The sequence below is a fragment of the Oncorhynchus mykiss genome, chromosome 31 (genome assembly GCF_013265735.2).
Source record: "Oncorhynchus mykiss isolate Arlee chromosome 31, USDA_OmykA_1.1, whole genome shotgun sequence".
NCBI lineage: Eukaryota > Metazoa > Chordata > Actinopteri > Salmoniformes > Salmonidae > Oncorhynchus > Oncorhynchus mykiss.
The window spans coordinates 11,680,093-11,703,757 of NC_050571.1; the positions used below are offsets into that span (position 1 = coordinate 11,680,093).

General features: G+C 40.4%; 2 protein-coding genes across 2 annotated transcripts in view; one reads left to right on the plus strand and one right to left on the minus strand.

Annotated features, from left to right (window-relative positions):
* LOC118946012 (FERM and PDZ domain-containing protein 4-like) overlaps positions 1 to 23,665 on the minus strand; it is a 148,478-nt gene that overhangs the window by 58,665 nt on the left and 66,148 nt on the right. The window lies entirely within an intron of this gene.
* LOC118946000 (histidine-rich glycoprotein-like) lies at positions 9,401 to 10,099 on the plus strand. Its single transcript, XM_036969667.1, has one exon. The coding sequence runs from the start codon at positions 9,401 to 9,403 to the stop codon at positions 10,097 to 10,099; it is 699 nt and encodes a 232-aa protein (XP_036825562.1).

Below are 23,665 nucleotides of genomic sequence, written 5' to 3' on the forward strand. Positions count from 1 at the left end.
TGGCAGACGGTTTAGTAATGTCTAGGGTGATATGTATCCTCTCTGGCAGACGGTTTAGTAATGTCTAGGGTGATATGTATCCTCTCTGGCAGATGGTTTAGTAATGTCTAGGGTGATATGTATCCTCTCTGGTAGACAGTTTAGTAATGTCTAGGGTGATATGTATCCTCTCTGGCAGATGGTTTAGTAATGTCTAGGGTGATATGTATCCTCTCTGGTAGACAGTTTAGTAATGTCTAGGGTGATATGTATCCTCTCTGGCAGATGGTTTAGTAATGTCTAGGGTGATATGTATCCTCTCTGGCAGATGGTTTAGTAATGTCTAGGGTGATATGTATCCTCTCTGGTAGACAGTTTAGTAATGTCTAGGGTGATATGTATCCTCTCTGGTAGACAGTTTAGTAATGTCTAGGGTGATATGTATCCTCTCTGGCAGACAGTTTAGTAATGTCTAGGGTGATATGTATCCTCTCTGGCAGACGGTTTAGTAATGTCTAGGGTGATATGTATCCTCTCTGGCAGACGGTTTAGTAATGTCTAGGGTGGTATGTATCCTCTCTGGCAGACAGTTTAGTAATGTCTAGGGTGATATGTATCCTCTCTGGTAGACAGTTTAGTAATGTCTAGGGTGAAATGTATCCTCTCTGGCAGACAGTTTAGTAATGTCTAGGGTGATATGTATCCTCTCTGGCAGACAGTTTAGTAATGTCTAGGGTGATATGTATCCTCTCTGGCAGATGGTTTAGTAATGTCTAGGGTGGTATGTATCCTCTCTGGCAGACAGTTTAGTAATGTCTAGGGTGATATGTATCCTCTCTGGCAGACAGTTTAGTAATGTCTAGGGTGACATGTACTCTCTCTGGCAGACAGTTTAGTAATGTCTAGGGTGGTATGTATCCTCTCTGGCAGACAGTTTAGTAATGTCTAGGATGGTATGTATCATCTTGAACCCATGCTCTTCCCAGGCCTTTTGAAAAGATTGATAATTTATGTTGTCTCTCCATTGTGTTAAAGGGGAAGTTCCTCCCAAAACATGAAGATAAATATATGTCTCTGGTTCTAGCTGGTGCATGAGTTGTAATGACAACTACTAGTCCAACCTACATTATTTACATTAAAACATTTAGAATATCAGCTCATGCCCTGAATTGACATGTCAATGACAATGACAATGACTGACTCTATCCAACATCACCAATCGTTCTTTCTGTTTCTACCTGCATGGAAGGATGAGAGGGGTGATGCAACAGACATGACGACATGACTGTGAACTCTGATTTTTTATCTTTGTTCAATTTTTGTGTATCTTTTTCACAGCCTTTTCAAAGAGGGGACCCCATGTTCCTTCACTCATGCCTCCTCCAGTAATTTTAAGACTAATTAAGACTAGTTAAGACTAAGTAAGACTAATTTGTTATTCTGTTACATATCTTTCAGGAGATCCAAGAAGCCGTGTGGAGTATTCCAAACAGGTCAAGGACTGGGTAGAGAAGAGTGTCTAAACAGAAGACAGTCTTATTTAGAACCCCATTGGTCCAGCAGGCTGTCTAGAACCTGATTGGTTCAGCAGGCTGTCAAGAGGTGGGAAGATAAACAAGTCATATACAAAGACCCAGACTTTAAAGTTGACACACCAGACCTACCTCCCAACATCACCCTGGTGATCACCAGACCTACCTCCCAACATCACCCTGGTGAACACCAGACCTACCTCCCAACATCACCCTGTTGGACACCAGACCTACCTCCCAACATCACCCTGGTGAACACCAGACCTACCTCCCAACATCACCCTGGTGAACACCAGACCTACCTCCCAACATCACTCTGTTGGACACCAGATCTACCCCCCAACAGCACCCTGGTGAACACCAGACCTACCTCCCAACATCACCCTGGTGAACACCAGACCTACTTCCCAACATCACCCTGGTGAACACCAGACCTACCTCCCAACATCACCCTGGTGAACACCAGACCTACCTCCCAACATCACCCTGTTGGACACCAGACCTACCTCCCAACATCACCCTGGTGAACACCAGACCTACCTCCCAACATCACCCTGGTGAACACCAGACCTACCTCCCAACATCACCCTGGTGAACACCAGACCTACCTCCCAACATCACCCTGTTGGACACCAGACCTACTTCCCAACATCACCCCGGTGAACACCAGACCTACTTCCCAACATCACCCTGGTGAACACCAGACCTACCTCCCAACATCACCCTGTTGGACACCAGACCTACCTCCCAACATCACCCTAGTGAACACCAGACCTACCTCCCAACATCACCCTGGTGAACACCAGACCTACCTCCCAACATCACCCTGGTGAACACCAGACCTACCTCCCAACATCACCCTGGTGAACACCAGACCTACTTCCCAACATCTACCTGGTGAACACCAGACCTACTTCCCAACATCACCCTGGTGAACACCAGACCTACCTCCCAACATCACCCTGGTGAACACCAGACCTACCTCCCAACATCACCCTGTTGGACACCAGACCTACCTCCCAACATCACCCTAGTGAACACCAGACCTACCTCCCAACATCACCCTGGTGAACACCAGACCTACCTCCCAACATCACCCTGGTGAACACCAGACCTACCTCCCAACATCACCCTGGTGAACACCAGACCTACCTCCAAACATCACCCTGTTGGACACCAGACCTACCTCCCAACATCACCCTGGTGATCACCAGACCTACCTCCCAACATCACCCTGGTAAACACCAGACCTACCTCCCAACATCACCCTGGTGAACACCAGACCTACCTCCCAACATCACCCTGGTGAACACCAGACCTACTTCCCAACATCACCCTGGTGAACACCATACCTACCTCCCAACATCACCCTGGTGAACACCAGACCTACCTCCCAACATCACCCTGGTGAACACCAGACCTACCTCCCAACATCACCCTGGTGAACACCAGACCTACCTCCCAACATCACCCTGGTGAACACCAGACCTACCTCCCAACATCACCCTGGTGAATACCAGACCTACATCCCAACATCCCACCGGTGGAAAAACAAACCAAGGAGGAGCTAACTTTAGCTAGCCAATTCCAACAATAACATGCCATGCAATCATTGGTGTCTGTGTTTTAGTTTGACTGCTATGTAGAGCCCCTGGAGAAGCACCATTCTCTACCTCAGGGGTGTATTCATTCCGGTAAACTAATCGGCATAGAAATCAGAATGAATAGAATAGGATTGGAACCTCTAACCCTTGAAATTTGACCGGTCAACTAACGGGTACACTTGCAATGGCTGCCTAGTGTTGTCATCAAATGTAATTGTATTTGTCAGGTGCTTCGTAAACAACATGCTCCTTGGTCAGCCCGCGAATGGAACTCCTCAGTATAATCTGTCTCAAACTGATATGCCACAAGAGTACCATTCTAAAAAAAAGACGGGTCTACAATTTCCTCTTAGTTCTCTGACATTCTTTACTGTAATTCAATTTGATGAGGGCAGCAAATACATCCTTCACCCCCGCCCACCTCGGAAGTCCCAACCTACGTCCTGACTCGCGGCGCGCATTAATCTACTTCCTGGATTTCAATACAAAAAAGAACGAAATACATTAGTAAAAATGTGCCTACAAAAATAAGGTAGCTGAAAAATGGTGCCAAAAAAGTCATTACAAGAACTATTGTAGTCATGGGAGAGAGCCAGAGCGGTATAATGGACGTTTGACGTTATCCTAGGTTTCTATGTGAAAGGCAGGGTAAAATCAGAGTATAACCGCAATCTAAACACTCAAGTAACGGCCCTAAAAACTGTCTGAGAAACGATCAGTCAAGTATTAGAAAGGACCCAGAAGTTTTTTGGGGGGTAAACTTCCCTTTTAAACCGCTGTCCTCTCCTTATGGACACAATGGGCAGTTTAAAACTTCTTCAGGATTGGTGTCTTGTCCGTGGGATGGTTGAGCTAACATAGGCTGATGTGATTAACATGAGGTTGTAAGAAACACAAAACAGTCGCAAGACATAGACATATCTGATATGGCCAGAAAGCTTACATTCTTGTTAATCTAACTGCACTGTCCAATTTACAGTAGCTATTAGAGTAAAATAAGACCATGCTATTGTTTGAGGACAGTGCACCGTTATGAACTTGAAAATGTATGAATAAACCAATTAGGCACATTTGGGCAGTCTTGATACAACATTTTGAATAGATATGCAAGATTTCACTGGATCACTCTAAAACTTTGCAAATCTAGTGGCCAAAGTCTAAATTGCGCCTGGGTTAGAATAATTCGTTATACCCTTTCTCTTGCATTAAAAAATAAATAAATAAATAAATAAAATAAAAAAAAAATAAAAAAAAAAAAATATATATATATATATATATATATATATATTTTTTTTTTTTTTAATGGTTGGTTTTATCTTTGTATTATCTTTTACCAGATATAATGCGTTTTATTCTGCTACATTCCTTTCACATTTCCATAAACTTCAAAGAGTTTGATTTCAAATGGTATCAAGACTATGCAAATGATTGCTTCAGGGCCTGAGCTACAGGCAGTTAGATTTGGGTATGTCCTTTTAGGTGAAAATTGAGAAAAAAAGGGGTGGATCTTTAACACTTTTTTGGTTACTACATGATTCCATATGTGTTATTTCATAGTGTTGATGTCTTCACTATTATTCTACAATGTAGAAAATAGTCAAAAATTAAGAAAAACCATTGAGTAGGTGTGTCAACTTTTGACTGGTACTGTATATCTATTTCAAAGTTAATATGAAAGTAATTTGTTTAATATTTTAACATAATTTAGTGAATAAATAGACGTTATACTTACATTTCACAAAGTTATTCCTTATTTTTCTGGAAAATATTATCCCCAGCAGGGAAAAAAAAAATGTTGCTGTTCCGCAAGGTGTTATGGGAAACCATCAGTACACGCTAAATTCGCCCACATAGCTGATCTCAATTGCAACCATTATTGGTCACCTCATTACCGCTCCCTAAAAATTTTCCCATTTATGTTATCCAACAGTGTCTGGTATGGTTATTTCTTATAAAGATTGGGGGTAAAACCACTCTGGACTGTCCATATTTGAAATGCTTAACAACATAAAGTCAATCAGTGATTTAGTTATTTGTACCAGAAGGGCCGGAATTGGTAGGTCTATATCTGTGTGCTGAAGGCAGGTGCCCTAACTACCTAACCCAGGTTTGAACCATATTTTGACAGTTAATTCGTAACCTTAGGATAGACTAGACACTTGTATGTTGTAGGCTAGTGGAGACCAATATATATCTTGTGTTATTAAACTATATAAAAAAACAGTTGTATTTTCAGATTTTTGTACATTTGAATGTTGCAGTAGTAGGACCTAGGCCTATAGCATTTGAGCGAGTGAGAACATTATTTTGATAGCAATCCCCTGATCCCAATGACTTGACTGCCCCGCATGGTGAGGAAGAGAACTGCTCATTTTCAGCCACTCACAAAGCTCATTTGTAGTCTACACATCTATCTGGTCAGTGTCCCAAATGGCACCCTATTCCATGTATAGTGCACTACTTTTGACCAGAGCCCTATATTCCCTGGTCAATGACACTGATGTAAACAGGGACTAGGGTGCAATTTGGAACTCACACCTGACTTTAGGGGATTTCATGACGATATGTGACTGTACAATAGCAGTGTCTGTAGAACATGCTCTGTGGTGGACCAAGCTTCTCGGTGGTGACTCTCTGGTCTCCCCTGAGTCAGTAGTCAGAGCTCTCCTCCTCTCCATGCACATGTCTTTTTCACCTCTCTGCCTCTCTTCCCTGCCTTTCTCCACCCCAGTGTGACAGGCTGTGTTCAGCTGTGTGTGTGTGTGTGTTTGTTTAGTCGTATGTGTTTGAAGTTTAAAACGCGCTACTGATTGTTAAATGGTGATGTTGTGACAGGTGCTGAGGTGATTGTCTTTGCTGCTGAGTTTGTTTACATTCCATTGTACAGGGAGACTGGGCGGGGGAGAAGGGGGCATCAATGTGCTGAGGGTGTGTGAGGGGTTTTACGGTGAGGGTTGGTAGGTGTAGGGGGTTGAGAATAGGGGTTATAAAGTGTGAGGTTTGAGTCAGGTTAGTGAGCCTTGTAGTTACGAATGGAGGAGAAGAGGATTAGGGCGTGGTGATAGAGGGAGGAGAAGAGGATTAGGGAGTGGTGATAGAGGGAGGAGAAGAGGATTAGGGATGGTGATAGAGAGAGGAGAAGAGGATTAGGGAGTGGTGATAGAGGGAGGAGAAGTGGATTAGGGAGTGGTGATAGAGGGAGAGGAAGAGGATTAGTGAGTGGCGATAGAGAGAGGAGAAGAGGATTAGGGAGTGGTGATAGAGGGAGAGGAAGAGGATTAGGGAGTGGCGATAGAGGAAGGAGAAGAGGATTAGGGAGTGGCGATAGAGGGAGGAGAAGAGGATTAGGGAGTGGTGATAGTGAGAAGAGAAGTGGATTAGGGAGTGGTGATAGAGGGAGGAGAAGTGGATTAGGGAGTGGTGATAGAGAGAGGAGAAGTGGATTAGGGAGTGGTGATAGAGAGAGGAGAAGAGGATTAGGGAGTGGTAAATAGAGAGAGGAGAAGAGGATTAGGGAGTGGTGATAGAGGGAGGAGAAGAGGATTAGGGAGTGGTGATAGAGAGAGGAGAAGAGGATTAGGGAGTGGTGATAGAGGGAGGAGAAGAGGATTAGGGAGTGGTGATAGAGAGAGGAGAAGAGGATTAGGAAGTAGTGATAGAGGGAGGAGAAGAGGATTAGGGAGTGGTAAATAGAGAGAGGAGAAGAGGATTAGGGAGTAGTGATAGAGGGAGAAGGATATGCATGTTAGTATAAAGGTTAGGAATTTCAAGTAATAAAAATAATAATAACTAGATGGAAAATTTACAAGTAAAGTTGTGGGGCTTGTTCTAGATCTTTAAAAACATTTTTGTGGTAGTCAAAGACGTTCAAATTTTTTTACTTTACAATTTAAAGCAACACAGTTGCATATAGCCAAAGTTAAATTCAGTAAATGAATTGGTCGGATTATTTTGATATACTTCCTATATTAACCTTATTATTTTGCTATACTACTATATTAACCTTATTATTTTGATATACTACTATATTAACCTTATTATTTTGATATACTACTATATTAACCTTATTATTTTGCTAAACTACTATATTAACCTTATTATTTTGATATACTACTATATTAACCTTATTATTTTGATATACTACTATATTAACCTTATTATTTTGCTATACTACTATATTAACCTTATTATTTTGATATGCTACTATATTAACCTTATTATTTTGATATACTACTATATTAACCTTATTATTTTGATATGCTACTATATTAACCTTATTATTTTGATATACTACTATATTAACCTTATTATTTTGATATACTACTATATCAACCTTATTATTTTGATATACTACTATATTAACCTTATTATTTTGATATACTACTATATTAACCTTATTATTTTGATATACTACTATATTAACCTTATTATTTTGATATGCTACTATATTAACCTTATTATTTTGATATACTACTATATTAACCTTATTATTTTGATATACTACTATATTAACCTTATTATTTTGATATGCTACTATATTAACCTTATTATTTTGATATACTACTATATTAACCTTATTATTTTGATATACTACTATATTAACCTCATTATTTTGATATACTACTATATTAACCTTATTATTTTGATATACTACTATATTAACCTTATTATTTTGATATACTACTATATCAACCTTATTATTTTGATATACTACTATATTAACCTTATTATTTTGATATACTACTATATTAACCTTATTATTTTGATATACTACTATATTAACCTTATTATTTTTGACATACTACTATATTAACCTTATTATTTTGATATACTACTATATTAACCTTATTATTTTGATATACTTCCTATATTAACCTTATTATTTTGATATACTACTATATTAACCTTATTATTTTGATATACTACTATATTAACCTTACTATTTTGATATACTACTATATTAACCTTACTATTTTGATATACTACTATATTAACCTTATTATTTTGATATACTACTATATTAACCTTATTATTTTGATATACTACTATATTAACCTTATTATTTTGATATGCTACTATATTAACCTTATTATTTTGATATGCTACTATATTAACCTTATTATTTTGATATACTACTATATTAACCTCATTATTTTGATATACTACTATATTAACCTTATTATTTTGATATACTACTATATTAACCTTATTATTTTGATATACTACTATATCAACCTTATTATTTTGATATACTACTATATTAACCTTATTATTTTGATATACTACTATATTAACCTTATTATTTTGATATACTACTATATTAACCTTATTATTTTGATATACTACTATATTAACCTTATTATTTTGATATACTACTATATTAACCTTATTATTTTGATATACTACTATATTAACCTTATTATTTTGATATACTACTATATTAACCTTATTATTTTGATATACTACTATATTAACCTTATTATTTTGATATACTACTATATTAACCTTATTATTTTGATATACTACTATATTAACCTTATTATTTTGATATACTACTATATTAACCTTATTATTTTGATATACTACTATATTAACCTTATTATTTTGATATACTACTATATTAACCTTATTATTTTGATATACTACTATATCAACCTTATTATTTTGATATACTACTATATCAACCTTATTATTTTGATATACTACTATATTAACCTTATTATTTTGATATACTACTATATTAACCTTATTATTTTGATATACTACTATATTAACCTCATTATTTTGATATACTACTATATTAACCTTATTATTTTGATATACTACTATATTAACCTCATTATTTTGATATACTACTATATTAACCTTATTATTTTGATATACTACTATATTAACCTCATTATTTTGATATACTACTATATTAACCTTATTATTTTGATATGCTACTATATTAACCTTATTATTTTGATATACTACTATATCAACCTTATTATTTTGATATACTACTATATTAACCTCATTATTTTGATATACTACTATATTAACCTTATTATTTTGATATACTACTATATTAACCTCATTATTTTGATATACTACTATATTAACCTCATTATTTTGATATACTACTATATTAACCTTATTATTTTGATATACTACTATATTAACCTTATTATTTTGATATACTACTATATTAACCTTATTATTTTGCATTGTGGGGTAGTTAGATCACACATCTCCTCAGAACTAACTACACTTTTATACACTCTCCTACTAGTCTACCACAGTATGGACTACCACAGTATGGACTACCACAGTATAGACTACCACAGTATAGACCACCACAGTATAGACCACCACAGTATAGACTACCGCAGTCTAGACTACCACAGTATAGACCACTACAGTATAGACTACCACAGTATAGACCACCACAGTATAGACTACCACAGTATGCACTACCACAGTATGGACTACCACAGTATGGACTACCACAGTATGGACTACCACAGTACGGACTACCACAGTATAGACTACCACAGTATAAACTACCACAGTATAGACGACCACAGTATAAACTACCACAGTATAGATTACCACAGTATAGACGACCACAGTATAGATTACCACAGTATGGACTACCACAGTATGGACTACCACAGTATAGACCACCACAGTATAGACTACCACAGTATAGACGACCACAGTATAGATTACCACAGTATGGACTACCACAGTATGGACTATGACAATACGGACTACCACAGTATAGACTACCACAGTATGGACTACCAAAGTATAGATTACCACAGTATGGACTACCACAGTATAGACTACCACAGTATAGACTACCACAGTATGGACTACCACAGTATGGACTACCACAGTATGGACTACCACAGTATGGACTACGACAAGACGGACTACCACAGTATAGACTACCACAGTATAGACTACCACAGTATAGACTACCAAAGTATAGATTAACACAGTATGGACTACCACAGTATAGACTACCACAGTATAGACTACCACAGTATAGACGACCACAGTATAGATTACCACAGTATGGACTACCACAGTATGGACTACCACAGTATAGACTACAAGGGTATGGACTACCACAGTATAGACTACCACAGTATGGACTACCACAGTATAGACTACCAGGGTATGGCCTACCACAGTATAGACTATCACAGTATAGACTACCACAGTATGGACTACCACAGTATAGACTACCAGGGTATGGCCTACCACAGTATAAACTACCACAGTATGGACTACCACAGTATAAACGACCAGAGTATAAACTACCACAGTATAGACTACCACAGTATGGACTACCAAAGTATGGACTACCACAGTATAGACCACCACAGTATAACTACCACAGTATGGACTACCACATTATGGACTACCACAGTATAGACCACCACAGTATGGACTACCACAGTATGGACTACCAAAGTATGGACTACCACAGTATAGACTACCACAGTATGGACTACCACAGTATAGACTACCACAGTATAGACTACCACAGTAAGGACTACCACAGTATATGACTACCACAGTATGGACTACCACAGTATAGACTACCACAGTATGGACTGCCACAGTATGGACTGCCACAGTATGGACTGCCACAGTATAGACTACCACAGTATGGACTACCACAGTATAGACTACCACAGTATGGACTACCACAGTATGGACTACCACAGTATGGACTACCACAGTATATGACTACTGTTATAATAGAGTACAGAAGACAAGGAGGTATTGTTGAAGTTTTAAATAAATAAACAACGTACATTTTTCAAAATCATACTTTTTAAATAGAAAAAAACAATGCTTAAACCTCATCAACAGACTGCTTTTGAGGTATGGGGAAAATGGAATGCATTGCAAGTGGGTACCAGCAAGAGACCACTGTTTGGTTATTAATGTTTCTGTTGCGCTCATGTGATTGCAGAGTTTGCAAAACAAATGGCCATTAGATTTATGGTAGGCTACTTTGTAATTCACATTTAATCAATAAGTTTTTTGGGAAAGCTTTTCTATCTCTACCAGAAGAAGGTTATCATTAGTGTGATCGCTAATGGCTACGTAATGAGCACAGATAGCATGATACTGCAACTCTCAGCTCCTGCTCAATGTTTAGCTGGGACCTGTACTTGGTCTTCAGTGCAGCAACAGCAGAGAAGCCAGTCTCACAAATATAAGATGTTGCAAAAGGAAGAAGAATGCCCATTGCCCTCTGTCCTAAGAGTGGATAGTGCCTCTCTACACTCAGCCAGAATTCACTCAGTGTCTGTGATGTGAACTTCAGTCTCAATGTGGAGTCAGACGTCATATCAATGAACTGGTCCTCCTCTGCAGAGCTGAAACCAGTTGGAGCTGGTGCATTGAAAGGATCTCTCACCCAGTCATATTAGGAACTGTTTTCAGGGAAGCACTTTTTAAAGAATCCCATCAGTGATGAAATATGCTCCTTAATACATGGAATCACTGAGGTGGCATCATAGTCAGTAGTGTCAACAAATTCATGCAGGTTCTCGAATGAATCAGTATTTCCTTCATCAAGTCACCTGATCTTGTCTGTGACCTGAGGGAGGTGTTTATCTTTCCCTTGAAGCTGTAGATTTAGTTAATTTAGCTTTCCAAATATGTCACTCAGGTAGGCCAGTTTTACCAGGAAGTTCTCATCACAAAATGTTTCTGCGAGGTCATACTTGTGCTCCTGCTCCGAAAACATTCTTATCTGCTCTCTGAGCTCAAAAACTAGGGACAAGACTTTTCCTCGTGACAGCCACCTTGCTTCACTATGAAACAGCACTGCTTGATGTTCAGCTCCCATCTCCTCACAGATAGCAGAGAAGACTTGTTTTTAGTGGTCTGGTCTTTATAAAACTACACCTACAATGTCAGTCATAACCTCACTTAATTCAGAGGAAAGGTGCCTTGATGCCAGTGCTTCTCTATGTATAACACAGTGTGTCCACTCAGCATTAGGTGAAGCCTTCTTGATGAGTGCCCGAAGTCCTTTTCTCATCCCTGCCATGGTCTGTGCACCATCACTGCACTTTAGCCCATTCTCAGTCAGTAAGCAGTCCAGCATTTGGAATAGCTCTTCAGCTGTGGCTCTGTCTCTGACATATTTACAAAAAAGTAGATCCTCACACAGGGAGTTTGTCATGTCTAAACGTACATTAGCGCTAAACAAACAGTCTTTGTTGCTGTCAGTTGCTTCATCGAACTGTAAGGCAAAGCATTTGTCTTTGAGTTTATCTACCAGCTGTTCTTTAAGATCGTTGGCAGTGTCATGTATATGTCTGGCGACAGTGTCATTGGACAGAGGGATAGTTTTATTTTTGCAGCACTTGCGTCATCCAGCAGGACAGAGACCAGGTCTAATGCTGCAGGTAGTATCAGCTCCTCTGCTATGTAGTGGGGGTTGTTGCACTGAGCAATTTGGTACGCCACCTTATATGATGCTAACAGTGCTGGTTTACTGAAGTAGCAATCACAAAGCGGGACGATTGTTGGCAATATTCGGCACGTTTTCACTGAAAAAACTCAAGCGGCTTACCAGCGTGATTGGGGTGTAATGTCTTTAAGTGACGCCTTAATTTATTTGGCTTCATGCTGTCCTGCTGCCAACATTTTTAGACACGTTCAACATACCGGTCTTTCATCGTCTCCCACCGTATTCACAGTGAAGCCAAGCGCTACATACGCTTCGTCATATTTCCTCGTCTCCCACCGTAGTCACAGTGATGCCAAGCGCTACATACGCTTCCTCATATTTCCTCGTCTCCCACCGTAGTCACAGTGAAGCCAAACGCTACATACGCTTCGTCATATCTCCTCGTCTCCCACCGTAGTCACAGTGAAGACAAACGCTACATACGCTTCGTCATATCTCCTCGTCTCCCACCGTAGTCACAGTGAAGACAAGCGCTACATACGCTTCGTCATATTTCCTCGTCTCCCACCGTAGTCACAGTGAAGACAAGCGCTACATACGCTTCCTCATATCTCCTCGTCTCCCACCGTAGTCACAGTGAAGACAAACGCTGGTTTACTGAAGTAGCAATCACAAAGCGGGACGATTGTTGGCAATATTCGGCACGTTTTCACTGAAAAAACTCAAGCGGCTTACCAGCGTGATTGGGGTGTAATGTCTTTAAGTGACGCCTTAATTTATTTGGCTTCATGCTGTCCTGCTGCCAACATTTTTAGACACGTTCAACATACCGGTCTTTCATCGTCTCCCACCGTATTCACAGTGAAGCCAAGCGCTACATACGCTTCGTCATATTTCCTCGTCTCCCACCGTAGTCACAGTGATGCCAAGCGCTACATACGCTTCCTCATATTTCCTCGTCTCCCACCGTAGTCACAGTGAAGCCAAACGCTACATACGCTTCGTCATATCTCCTCGTCTCCCACCGTAGTCACAGTGAAGACAAACGCTACATACGCTTCGTCATATCTCCTCGTCTCCCACCGTAGTCACAGTGAAGACAAGCGCTACATACGCTTCGTCATATTTCCTCGTCTCCCACCGTAGTCACAGTGAAGACAAGCGCTACATACGCTTCCTCATATCTCCTCGTCTCCCACCGTAGTCACAGTGAAGACAAGCGCTACATACGCTTCCTCATATTTCCTCGTCTCCCACCGTAGTCACAGTGAAGCCAAACGCTACATACGCTTCGTCATATCTCCTCGTCTCCCACCGTAGTCACAGTGAAGACAAACACTACATACGCTTCGTCATATCTCCTCGTCTCCCACCGTAGTCACAGTGAAGCCAAACGCTACATACGCTTCGTCATATATCCTCGTCTCCCACCGTAGTCACAGTGAAGACAAACGCTACATACGCTTCGTCATATCTCCTCGTCTCCCACCGTAGTCACAGTGAAGACAAACGCTACATACGCTTCGTCATATCTCCTCGTCCCCCACCATATTCACAGTGAAGCCAAGCGCTTCCTCATATCTCCTCGTCTCCCACCGTAGTCACAGTGAAGCCAAACGCTACATACGCTTCGTCATATCTCCTCGTCTCCCACCGTAGTCACAGTGAAGACAAACGCTACATACGCTTCGTCATATCTCCTCGTCTCCCACCGTAGTCACAGTGAAGACAAACGCTACATACGCTTCGTCATATCTCCTCGTCTCCCACCGTAGTCACAGTGAAGCCAAGCGCTAGATATGCTTCGTCATATTTCCTCGTCTCCCACCGTAGTCACAGTGATGCCAAGCTCTACATACGCTTCGTCATATCTCCTCATCTCCCACCGTAGTCACAGTGAAGCCAAGCGCTTCGTCATATCTCCTCGTCTCCCACCGTAGTCACAGTGAAGCCAAGCGCTTCGTCATATCTCCTCATCTCCCACCGTAGTCACAGTGAAGCCAAGCGCTACATACACTTCCTCATATCTCCTCGTCTCCCACCGTAGTCACAGTGATGCCAAGCGCTACATACGCTTCATCATATTTCCTCGTCTTAGATTTCGGGAGACTTACGTTTGTCTCATTATCTCCGTCTCTCTCCGCCTTTCTTTTCATCCCTGTTAAATATTTTTCCAGGGTGTCTCTTAAGGGTTTGTTATCTGCACTTCATATCTCCTGCTCTGTGCTGTGTGCTCTTGTTCGGTGCAAAAAAAACCTACTCCCTGCGGCAAAAAAGAGCATGTTCCCCAGGGTCACACGTCCCCCCTGGCATCGCTCTGAGCCTCCCCCAAGGGGGCGCACCCCACTATTTGAGAAGGACTACTTACCCTAACCTTCAACCACAGTATAGACTACCATGGTATAGACTACCACAGTATAGCCTTAACCCAAAAACCTAACCTTAACCCTAAACCTAACCCTAGGTCCTAACCCTAACCCTAACCCTAGCTCCTAACCCTAAAACTAACCCCAGCTCCTAACCCTAAACCTAATTCTAACTCTAATTCTAGCCTTAACGATAAACCCCCTAGAAATTGCAATTGACCTCGTGGGGACTAACAAAATGTCACCCGTTGGTAAAATGTTTGTTTGTTTACTATTCTTGTGGGGTTTCAGAAAAATAGGAATAAGTGATGCTGACTGACTGAACTGAATAGGATAACTCTCATTCGAATTCAAATGTCTAAACTATAGTTGTTGAAATAAGTTTTCCCCTTTTGCCTGCGTGTTAGATTGTGCTGATAGAGGTGTGGCAACCTGGCTAGACTCGTATTTGTAATCGTATCTGTAAATTGACAGTTGGTAGTCGTGATCGGAAAAAACTGAAGTGTTTTTATTATGCCTAAGTAGATGTTGGCAAAATACCTGCTGGTTTATAGATCAACCAAGCTGCAGATTAGGGGCAGCGTGTGGACCGTTTATTTTTTCCCTGCCCTCGCTTCGCTTGTAAAATATCATGCACATTGATAGCTAGCAAACGTGTCCTATTGATTTATCATAGAAGCAGGCAAACAGGAGGCAGCAGTGGTCTAGATGATCAGATTGAAACATGCGACAGCTTCGCTCTATCCAATCAGAACAGCAGGATCAACATGCAGCCCACCCTTCTCTTTACAGACAGGCAAACTAGCCAGTTTAGTTATTTAGAGCATGGTGCACAATACTGAGAAGGAAGACGACATGCTGTTGCCATGGCTACCTCCTTGTAGCTGCTTTCTTGGTGTTCACAATTGTTCATCATCATTACACAATTGTTCTAAATTTAATCACTCTCTTCACCCTTGTTTTTGTCTGCACTGCCCCATGCGCTCCTCTGCGTGTGTGAGTATCCATAGCAACGGCTACATTTGGGTTGCTTAATGACGAGACATGAGAGAGCTGTTAGTTGACTTAGCTAGCTACTTTTCGTCACTCTAAATTCAGACAAACACCTGTGACTTTTGATTGGAAGCAGATCATTCTGTTCTGAATCCTGATTTGAATAGCAGAAAAGTAGACCAAGATGTTACACCCTCTAAGTTTCTGTCTAAAGTTCTGGGGAACTGATCAAATATTCAGTTGTTTGGAAAAAGTACATATATATATATTTTTTTTAGGCAGTTAAATAAACAGCTGTGTTAGATTGTTTGTTCTGATTTCAGATTTGAATAGCAGAGAAATAGACACAGATGTCATACACACTAACTTTTTGTCTAACTTGTTGGCAAAGTGTTCAAAACTTCAGCTGTTTATAAAAAGTTAGGATATTTTGTTGACACGGTTATTACAACAGCTGTATCGTGTGAGCAGTATAAAATATATGTTATTATAATTTGAGATAGGAGTAGCAGGAAGATTTCACAAACTAACTTTTTGTCTAAGTTGTTGGGAAAGTGGTCAAAGAAGTTTATTTGTGACTTGTTTCAGGAAATTAGGCATATATTGAAAAACATTTTTTTATCAAAATGTGTTTTTTGGCAGAAACATTTTGGCAGAAACATCTGTAAATATGTAAATTACAAGCCTAGTTGATTTAGCCATGGTCTGCCATGTAGCACACTTCCGGCTATAACATGAGGAAATATTTTCTAACACTTAAAAAATATATATATAACATAGTATAGCTGCAAAAGTGTTGCTCTCCACTTCCTGGAGGACCGGGTTTTGAAATCAGTGGAATGCCCGGTGGAGAATGATAGCTAAGGAGATGAAGGAAATGGATTGGAAATATGCGAAGGTAGTGTCAGGGAAATTGCAAGATTATGTTATAATGCTTGTATTGCATTATAATGGTTGTTATATTCGACAGAATAGAGTACTTTGTTACCTATTGTATGTGTTCTACTGAGGATGGGCCTCTATGAGATAACACTGACAGAGGAGATTTACGATGTCTTTGGGTGATAAAACCTAAAGAGCATTCCAGAGAACATGAGTTAATGTTTATGTTCTATATGGTACCAGGGAGAGATGGTTCCAGTTTGGAGTAGGAGGGCCAGACAACAAGGCCTATAAAATGAACACTGTTGACACAGCAGATGCTGTCTGCTATGTATTATAAATATCTTTCATACAAATCTTAACCTTGTTAAAAATCTATGTATCTGTTGTTCGTCATGTAGGTTGAAAGGGGTGTATCTTGGCTATAAAAGATCTCAGTAGCCATTGTGTTGTCACTCTCAATGGATCATTAGGAAATGGTGAATCGTTGAAAGTCATTGCTATTGCAAAGCTCTTATTATTAAAGATGTAGTTTAATAAGTATAACTCTGACTTGTGTGATTAGTTTGTCCTAATTTGATAGTAAAGAAATAAAACACCATAGCAGTCGAAAATAGAAGATACAGAAGACTGTTGTATAAAACACTTGTCTCCGGATTACATTTTCAAACTAAGGGCAGCCATGGCAGCCGTGACAGAGAGGAAGAAGCGCCCATCAATGTATACGGGTAAGATAGTCTAGCTAGCTACATTTTCAGATGTTATACGTTTCAAATTTTGTCCGAAAATTGTTTTCATTGCAAGTTAAAGCATACTGTTAGCTAGCTAGCTAACACTGGCTCGCTAGCTAATGTTACGTGTATGATCTGTGTTGTAATATTATTTATGTCTCAGAGCCATTTGCTTTGCTAGTTATAACCTAATGTTAGCTAGCTAGCTAACATTGAACCTGTTTGGTTAACTACCTGCAGATTCATGCAGGATAGTAATGTTATGAGTTGGGATTATAGTTCATTATTTAGCTAGCTAGCTAACATTGAACCTGGTTGGTTAACTACCTGCGGATTTATGCAGGATAGTAACGTAATGAGTTGGGGTTATAGTTCATTATTTAGCTAGCTAGCTAACATTGAACCTGGTTGGTTAACTACCTGCAGATTCATGCAGGATAGTAACGTTATGAGTTGGGGTTATAGTTCATTATTTAGCTAGCTAGCCAGCAAAAGCCTAAACAAAAGACTCGACTATGCGAGTAACCATTTCACTACACCTTCTGGATCCTGTGCATGTGACAAATAAACTTTGTCAAATACATTTTATTTGATATAGTGTGTGTTTACCAGAGACGGTAATGTGAAGAACTAACTTAACATTATCTAACTAGCTAACAAGCTAGAAACTAACCAAAACATTGTTTAGAAAGTTGCTTTAAGTTGCCTGGTTTACTAGATTGACAGATACTAAATGCATTTTGAAACAGATGGGTTTATTGGTATTAAAATACACTAGTTATGCTATTTTGAACCACCAGACTGCTGACGTCAGTCCCATGAAAGTGGATGGAGGACAAAAAGAATAGTTTAAAAAGTATAAAAGATATCAGAAAGTTCTGTTCATAGAACTTAATACAGACCAGTTTACACGTTATTAAGTTTGAATTGAGTTTCTAGCTTAAACAGTGTAAGAGCTAAAGAATAATTGTTACGTGTACGCTGGGAGTCGATAAGCAAGTACAGGGAGTGCAAATTTAATAATAAGAAATAGAACATAGTACAAAACAAGAAACAGGAAAAGCATGCAGACATGAAACAGAAACAGAGTCAATAACGAGGAAAGAACCAAAGGGAGTGACAGATATAAGGGAGGTAATCAGAAAGGTGATGGAGTCCGTAATGATGGTGGCAGCTGTGCGTAATGATGGTGGCAGCTGTGCATAATGATGGTGGCAGATGTGCGAAACGATGGTGGCAGGTGTGCGTAATGATGGTGCCAGGTGTGCGTAATGATGGTGGCAGGTGTGCGTAATGATGAGACAACTGGCAAAAAAGAGCACAAGAGAGGAGCAGGAGTAGACGTGACAATAATAATAAGAAGTGTGTCGAAGATTTAAAGTGGGGACTCTTTTTTTCGCGAGTCCCATTAATAATAATTATTATTATAATGGATCGAGGGTAAAGGGGTGTGTGCAGGAGTTATATGGGTGTGTAACTCTCCGCTCATCCTCTCTCAATATAGTGAAAGTGTACCCATGTATGTGACTAGTATTCACAAGCCTGTGAATGTGTTTGTGCATGTGTGTGTGTCTGTGTGTGTGTCTGTGCATGCGTGCGTGTGTGTGTGTGTGTGTGAGTATTTAGATAATGAATGACTCTGCTTGGTGATGAATGTGACCTTCATCAGCTGAAACATTCTTCCTCTGCTTCACTGAGCCCTGGACAGGAGGAACCAGAGACTGGGCCGCCGCGTCCCAAATGGCACCCTAATCCCTTTACAGTCCACTACTTTTGACCAGGGCCCATAGGGTTAAAGGTAGTGCACTAAATAGGGAATAGGGTGCCATTTGGGATGCACCCTTTGGCTCATGGTAATTTAGCATACTTCAACATGTTAATCATCAACCCAACGTTCTTAGTCACGTTTTGTGACAGTAATTTGTTTCCATATCAACAAACTGAACAAAACTCTGTGGATGTCTGATTATGAGCCACTTGAGCCACACTGGTGGTTGTTCAGAATCATTTAGAATACATGCCTAAATTCAATATCCTTTCCCCTCAGTTCATGGTTGTTTAGCAGCCCCTTAGTTCATGGTTGTTTAGCCCCTTAGTTCATGGTGGTTTAGCCCCTTAGTTCATGGTTGTTTAGCAGCCCCTTAGTTCATGGTTGTTTAGCCCCTTAGTTCATGGTTGTTTAGCCCCTTAGTTCATGGTTGTTTAGCAGCCCCTTAGTTCATGGTTGTTTAGCCCCTTAGTTCATGGTTGTTTAGCCCCTTAGTTCATGGTTGTTTAGCCACTTAGTTCATGGTTGTTTAGCCCCTTAGTTCATGGTTGTTTAGTAGCCCCTTAGTTCATGGTTGTTTAGTAGCCCCTTAGTTCATGGTTGTTTAGTAGCCCCTTAGTTCATGGTTGTTTAGCCACTTAGTTCATGGTTATTTAGCCCCTTAGTTCATGGTTGTTTAGTAGCCCCTTAGTTCATGGTTGTTTAGCCCCTTAGTTCATGGTTGTTTAGCCCCTTAGTTCATGGTTATTTAGCCCCTCAGTTCATGGTTGTTTAGCAGCCCCTTAGTTCATGGTTGTTTAGCCCCTTAGTTCATGGTTGTTTAGCCCCTTAGTTCATGGTTGTTTAGCCCCTTAGTTCATGGTTGTTTAGCCCCTTAGTTCATGGTTGTTTAGCCCCTTAGTTCATGGTTGTTTAGCAGCCCCTCAGTTCATGGTTGTTTAGCCCCTTAGTTCATGGTTGTTTAGTAGCCCCTTAGTTCATGGTTGTTTAGCAGCCCCTCAGTTCATGGTTGTTTAGCAGCCCCTTAGTTCATGGTTGTTTAGCCCCTTAGTTCATGGTTGTTTAGCCCCTTAGTTCATGGTTGTTTAGTAGCCCCTTAGTTCATGGTTGTTTAGTAGCCCCTTAGTTCATGGTTGTTTAGCCCCTTAGTTCATGGTTGTTTAGCCCCTTAGTTCATGGTTATTTAGCCCCTTAGTTCATGGTTGTTTAGTAGCCCCTTAGTTCATGGTTGTTTAGCAGCCCCTCAGTTCATGGTTGTTTAGCAGCCCCTTAGTTCATGGTTGTTTAGCCCCTTAGTTCATGGTTGTTTAGCCCCTTAGTTCATGGTTGTTTAGTAGCCCCTTAGTTCATGGTTGTTTAGCCCCTTAGTTCATGGTTGTTTAGCCCCTTAGTTCATGGTTGTTTAGCCACTTAGTTCATGGTTATTTAGCCCCTTAGTTCATGGTTGTTTAGTAGCCCCTTAGTTCATGGTTGTTTAGCCCCTTAGTTCATGGTTGTTTAGCCCCTTAGTTCATGGTTGTTTAGTAGCCCCTTAGTTCATGGTTGTTTAGCCACTTAGTTCATGGTTATTTAGCCCCTTAGTTCATGGTTGTTTAGTAGCCCCTTAGTTCATGGTTGTTTAGCCCCTTAGTTCATGGTTGTTTAGTAGCCCCTTAGTTCATGGTTGTTTAGCCCCTTAGTTCATGGTTGTTTAGCCCCTTAGTTCATGGTTGTTTAGTAGCCCCTTAGTTCATGGTTGTTTAGCCCCTTAGTTCATGATTGTTTAGCCCCTTAGTTCATGGTTGTTTAGCCCCTTAGTTCATGGTTATTTAGCCCCTTAGTTCATGGTTATTTAGCCCCTTAGTTCATGGTTGTTTAGCCCCTTAGTTCATGGTTGTTTAGCCCCTTAGTTCATAGTTGTTTAGCCCCTTAGTTCATGGTTGTTTAGCCCCTTAGTTCGTGGTTGTTTAGCCCCTTAGTTCATGGTTGTTTAGCCCCTTAGTTCATGGTTGTTTAGTAGCCCCTTAGTTCATGGTTGTTTAGCCCCTTAGATCATGGTTGTTTAGCCCCTGAGTTCATGGTTGATTAGGCCCTTAGTTCATGGTTGTTTAGCCCCTTAGTTCATGGTTGTTTAGCCCCTTAGTTCATGGTTGTTTAGTAGCCCCTTAGTTCATGGTTGTTTAGCCCCTTAGTTCATGGTTGTTTAGCCCCTTAGTTCATGGTTGTTTAGCCCCTTAGTTCATGGTTATTTAGCCCCTTAGTTCATGGTTGTTTAGCCCCTTAGTTCATGGTTGTTTAGTAGCCCCTTAGTTCATAGTTGTTTAGCCCCTTAGTTCATAGTTGTTTAGCCCCTTAGTTCATGGTTGTTTAGCCCCTTAGTTCATGGTTGTTTAGCCCCTTAGTTCATGGTTGTTTAGCCCCTTAGTTCATGGTTGTTTAGTAGCCCCTTAGTTCATGGTTGTTTAGCCCCTTAGTTCATGGTTGTTTAGCCCCTTAGATCATGGTTGTTTAGCCCCTGAGTTCATGGTTGTTTAGCCCCTTAGTTCATGGTTGTTTAGCCACTTAGTTCATGGTTGTTTAGCCCCTTAGATCATGGTTGTTTAGCCCCTGAGTTCATGGTTGTTTAGGCCCTTAGTTCATGGTTGTTTAGCCCCTTAGTTCATGGTTGTTTAGCCCCTTAGTTCATAGTTGTTTAGCCCCTTAGTTCATAGTTGTTTAGCCCCTTAGTTCATGGTTGTTTAGCCCCTTAGTTCATGGTTGTTTAGCCCCTTAGTTCATGGTTGTTTAGCCCCTTAGTTCATGGTTGTTTAGTAGCCCCTTAGTTCATGGTTGTTTAGCCCCTTAGTTCATGGTTGTTTAGCCCCTTAGATCATGGTTGTTTAGCCCCTGAGTTCATGGTTGATTAGGCCCTTAGTTCATGGTTGTTTAGCCCCTTAGTTCATGGTTGTTTAGCCCCTTAGTTCATGGTTGTTTAGTAGCCCCTTAGTTCATGGTTGTTTAGCCCCTTAGTTCATGGTTGTTTAGCCCCTTAGTTCATGGTTGTTTAGCCCCTTAGTTCATGGTTATTTAGCCCCTTAGTTCATGGTTGTTTAGCCCCTTAGTTCATGGTTGTTTAGTAGCCCCTTAGTTCATAGTTGTTTAGCCCCTTAGTTCATAGTTGTTTAGCCCCTTAGTTCATGGTTGTTTAGCCCCTTAGTTCATGGTTGTTTAGCCCCTTAGTTCATGGTTGTTTAGCCCCTTAGTTCATGGTTGTTTAGTAGCCCCTTAGTTCATGGTTGTTTAGCCCCTTAGTTCATGGTTGTTTAGCCCCTTAGATCATGGTTGTTTAGCCCCTGAGTTCATGGTTGTTTAGCCCCTTAGTTCATGGTTGTTTAGCCCCTTAGTTCATGGTTGTTTAGCCCCTTAGATCATGGTTGTTTAGCCCCTGAGTTCATGGTTGTTTAGGCCCTTAGTTCATGGTTGTTTAGCCCCTTAGTTCATGGTTGTTTAGCCCCTTAGTTCATGGTTGTTTAGCCCCTTAGTTCATGGTTGTTTAGCCCCTTAGTTCATGGTTGTTTAGCCCCTTAGTTCATGGTTGTTTAGCCCCTTAGTTCATGGTTGTTTAGCCCCTTAGTTCATGGTTGTTTAGCCCCTTAGTTCATGGTTGTTTAGTAGCCCCTTAGTTCATGGTTGTTTAGCCCCTTAGTTCATGGTTGTTTAGCCCCTTAGATCATGGTTGTTTAGCCCCTGAGTTCATGGTTGATTAGGCCCTTAGTTCATGGTTGTTTAGCCCCTTAGTTCATGGTTGTTTAGCCCCTTAGTTCATGGTTGTTTAGTAGCCCCTTAGTTCATGGTTGTTTAGCCCCTTAGTTCATGGTTGTTTAGCCCCTTAGTTCATGGTTGTTTAGCCCCTTAGTTCATGGTTATTTAGCCCCTTAGTTCATGGTTGTTTAGCCCCTTAGTTCATGGTTGTTTAGTAGCCCCTTAGTTCATAGTTGTTTAGCCCCTTAGTTCATAGTTGTTTAGCCCCTTAGTTCATGGTTGTTTAGCCCCTTAGTTCATGGTTGTTTAGCCCCTTAGTTCATGGTTGTTTAGCCCCTTAGTTCATGGTTGTTTAGTAGCCCCTTAGTTCATGGTTGTTTAGCCCCTTAGTTCATGGTTGTTTAGCCCCTTAGATCATGGTTGTTTAGCCCCTGAGTTCATGGTTGTTTAGCCCCTTAGTTCATGGTTGTTTAGCCCCTCAGTTCATGGTTGTTTAGCCCCTTAGATCATGGTTGTTTAGCCCCTGAGTTCATGGTTGTTTAGGCCCTTAGTTCATGGTTGTTTAGCCCCTTAGTTCATGGTTGTTTAGCCCCTTAGTTCATGGTTGTTTAGCCCCTTAGTTCATGGTTGTTTAGCCCCTTAGTTCATGGTTGTCTAGCC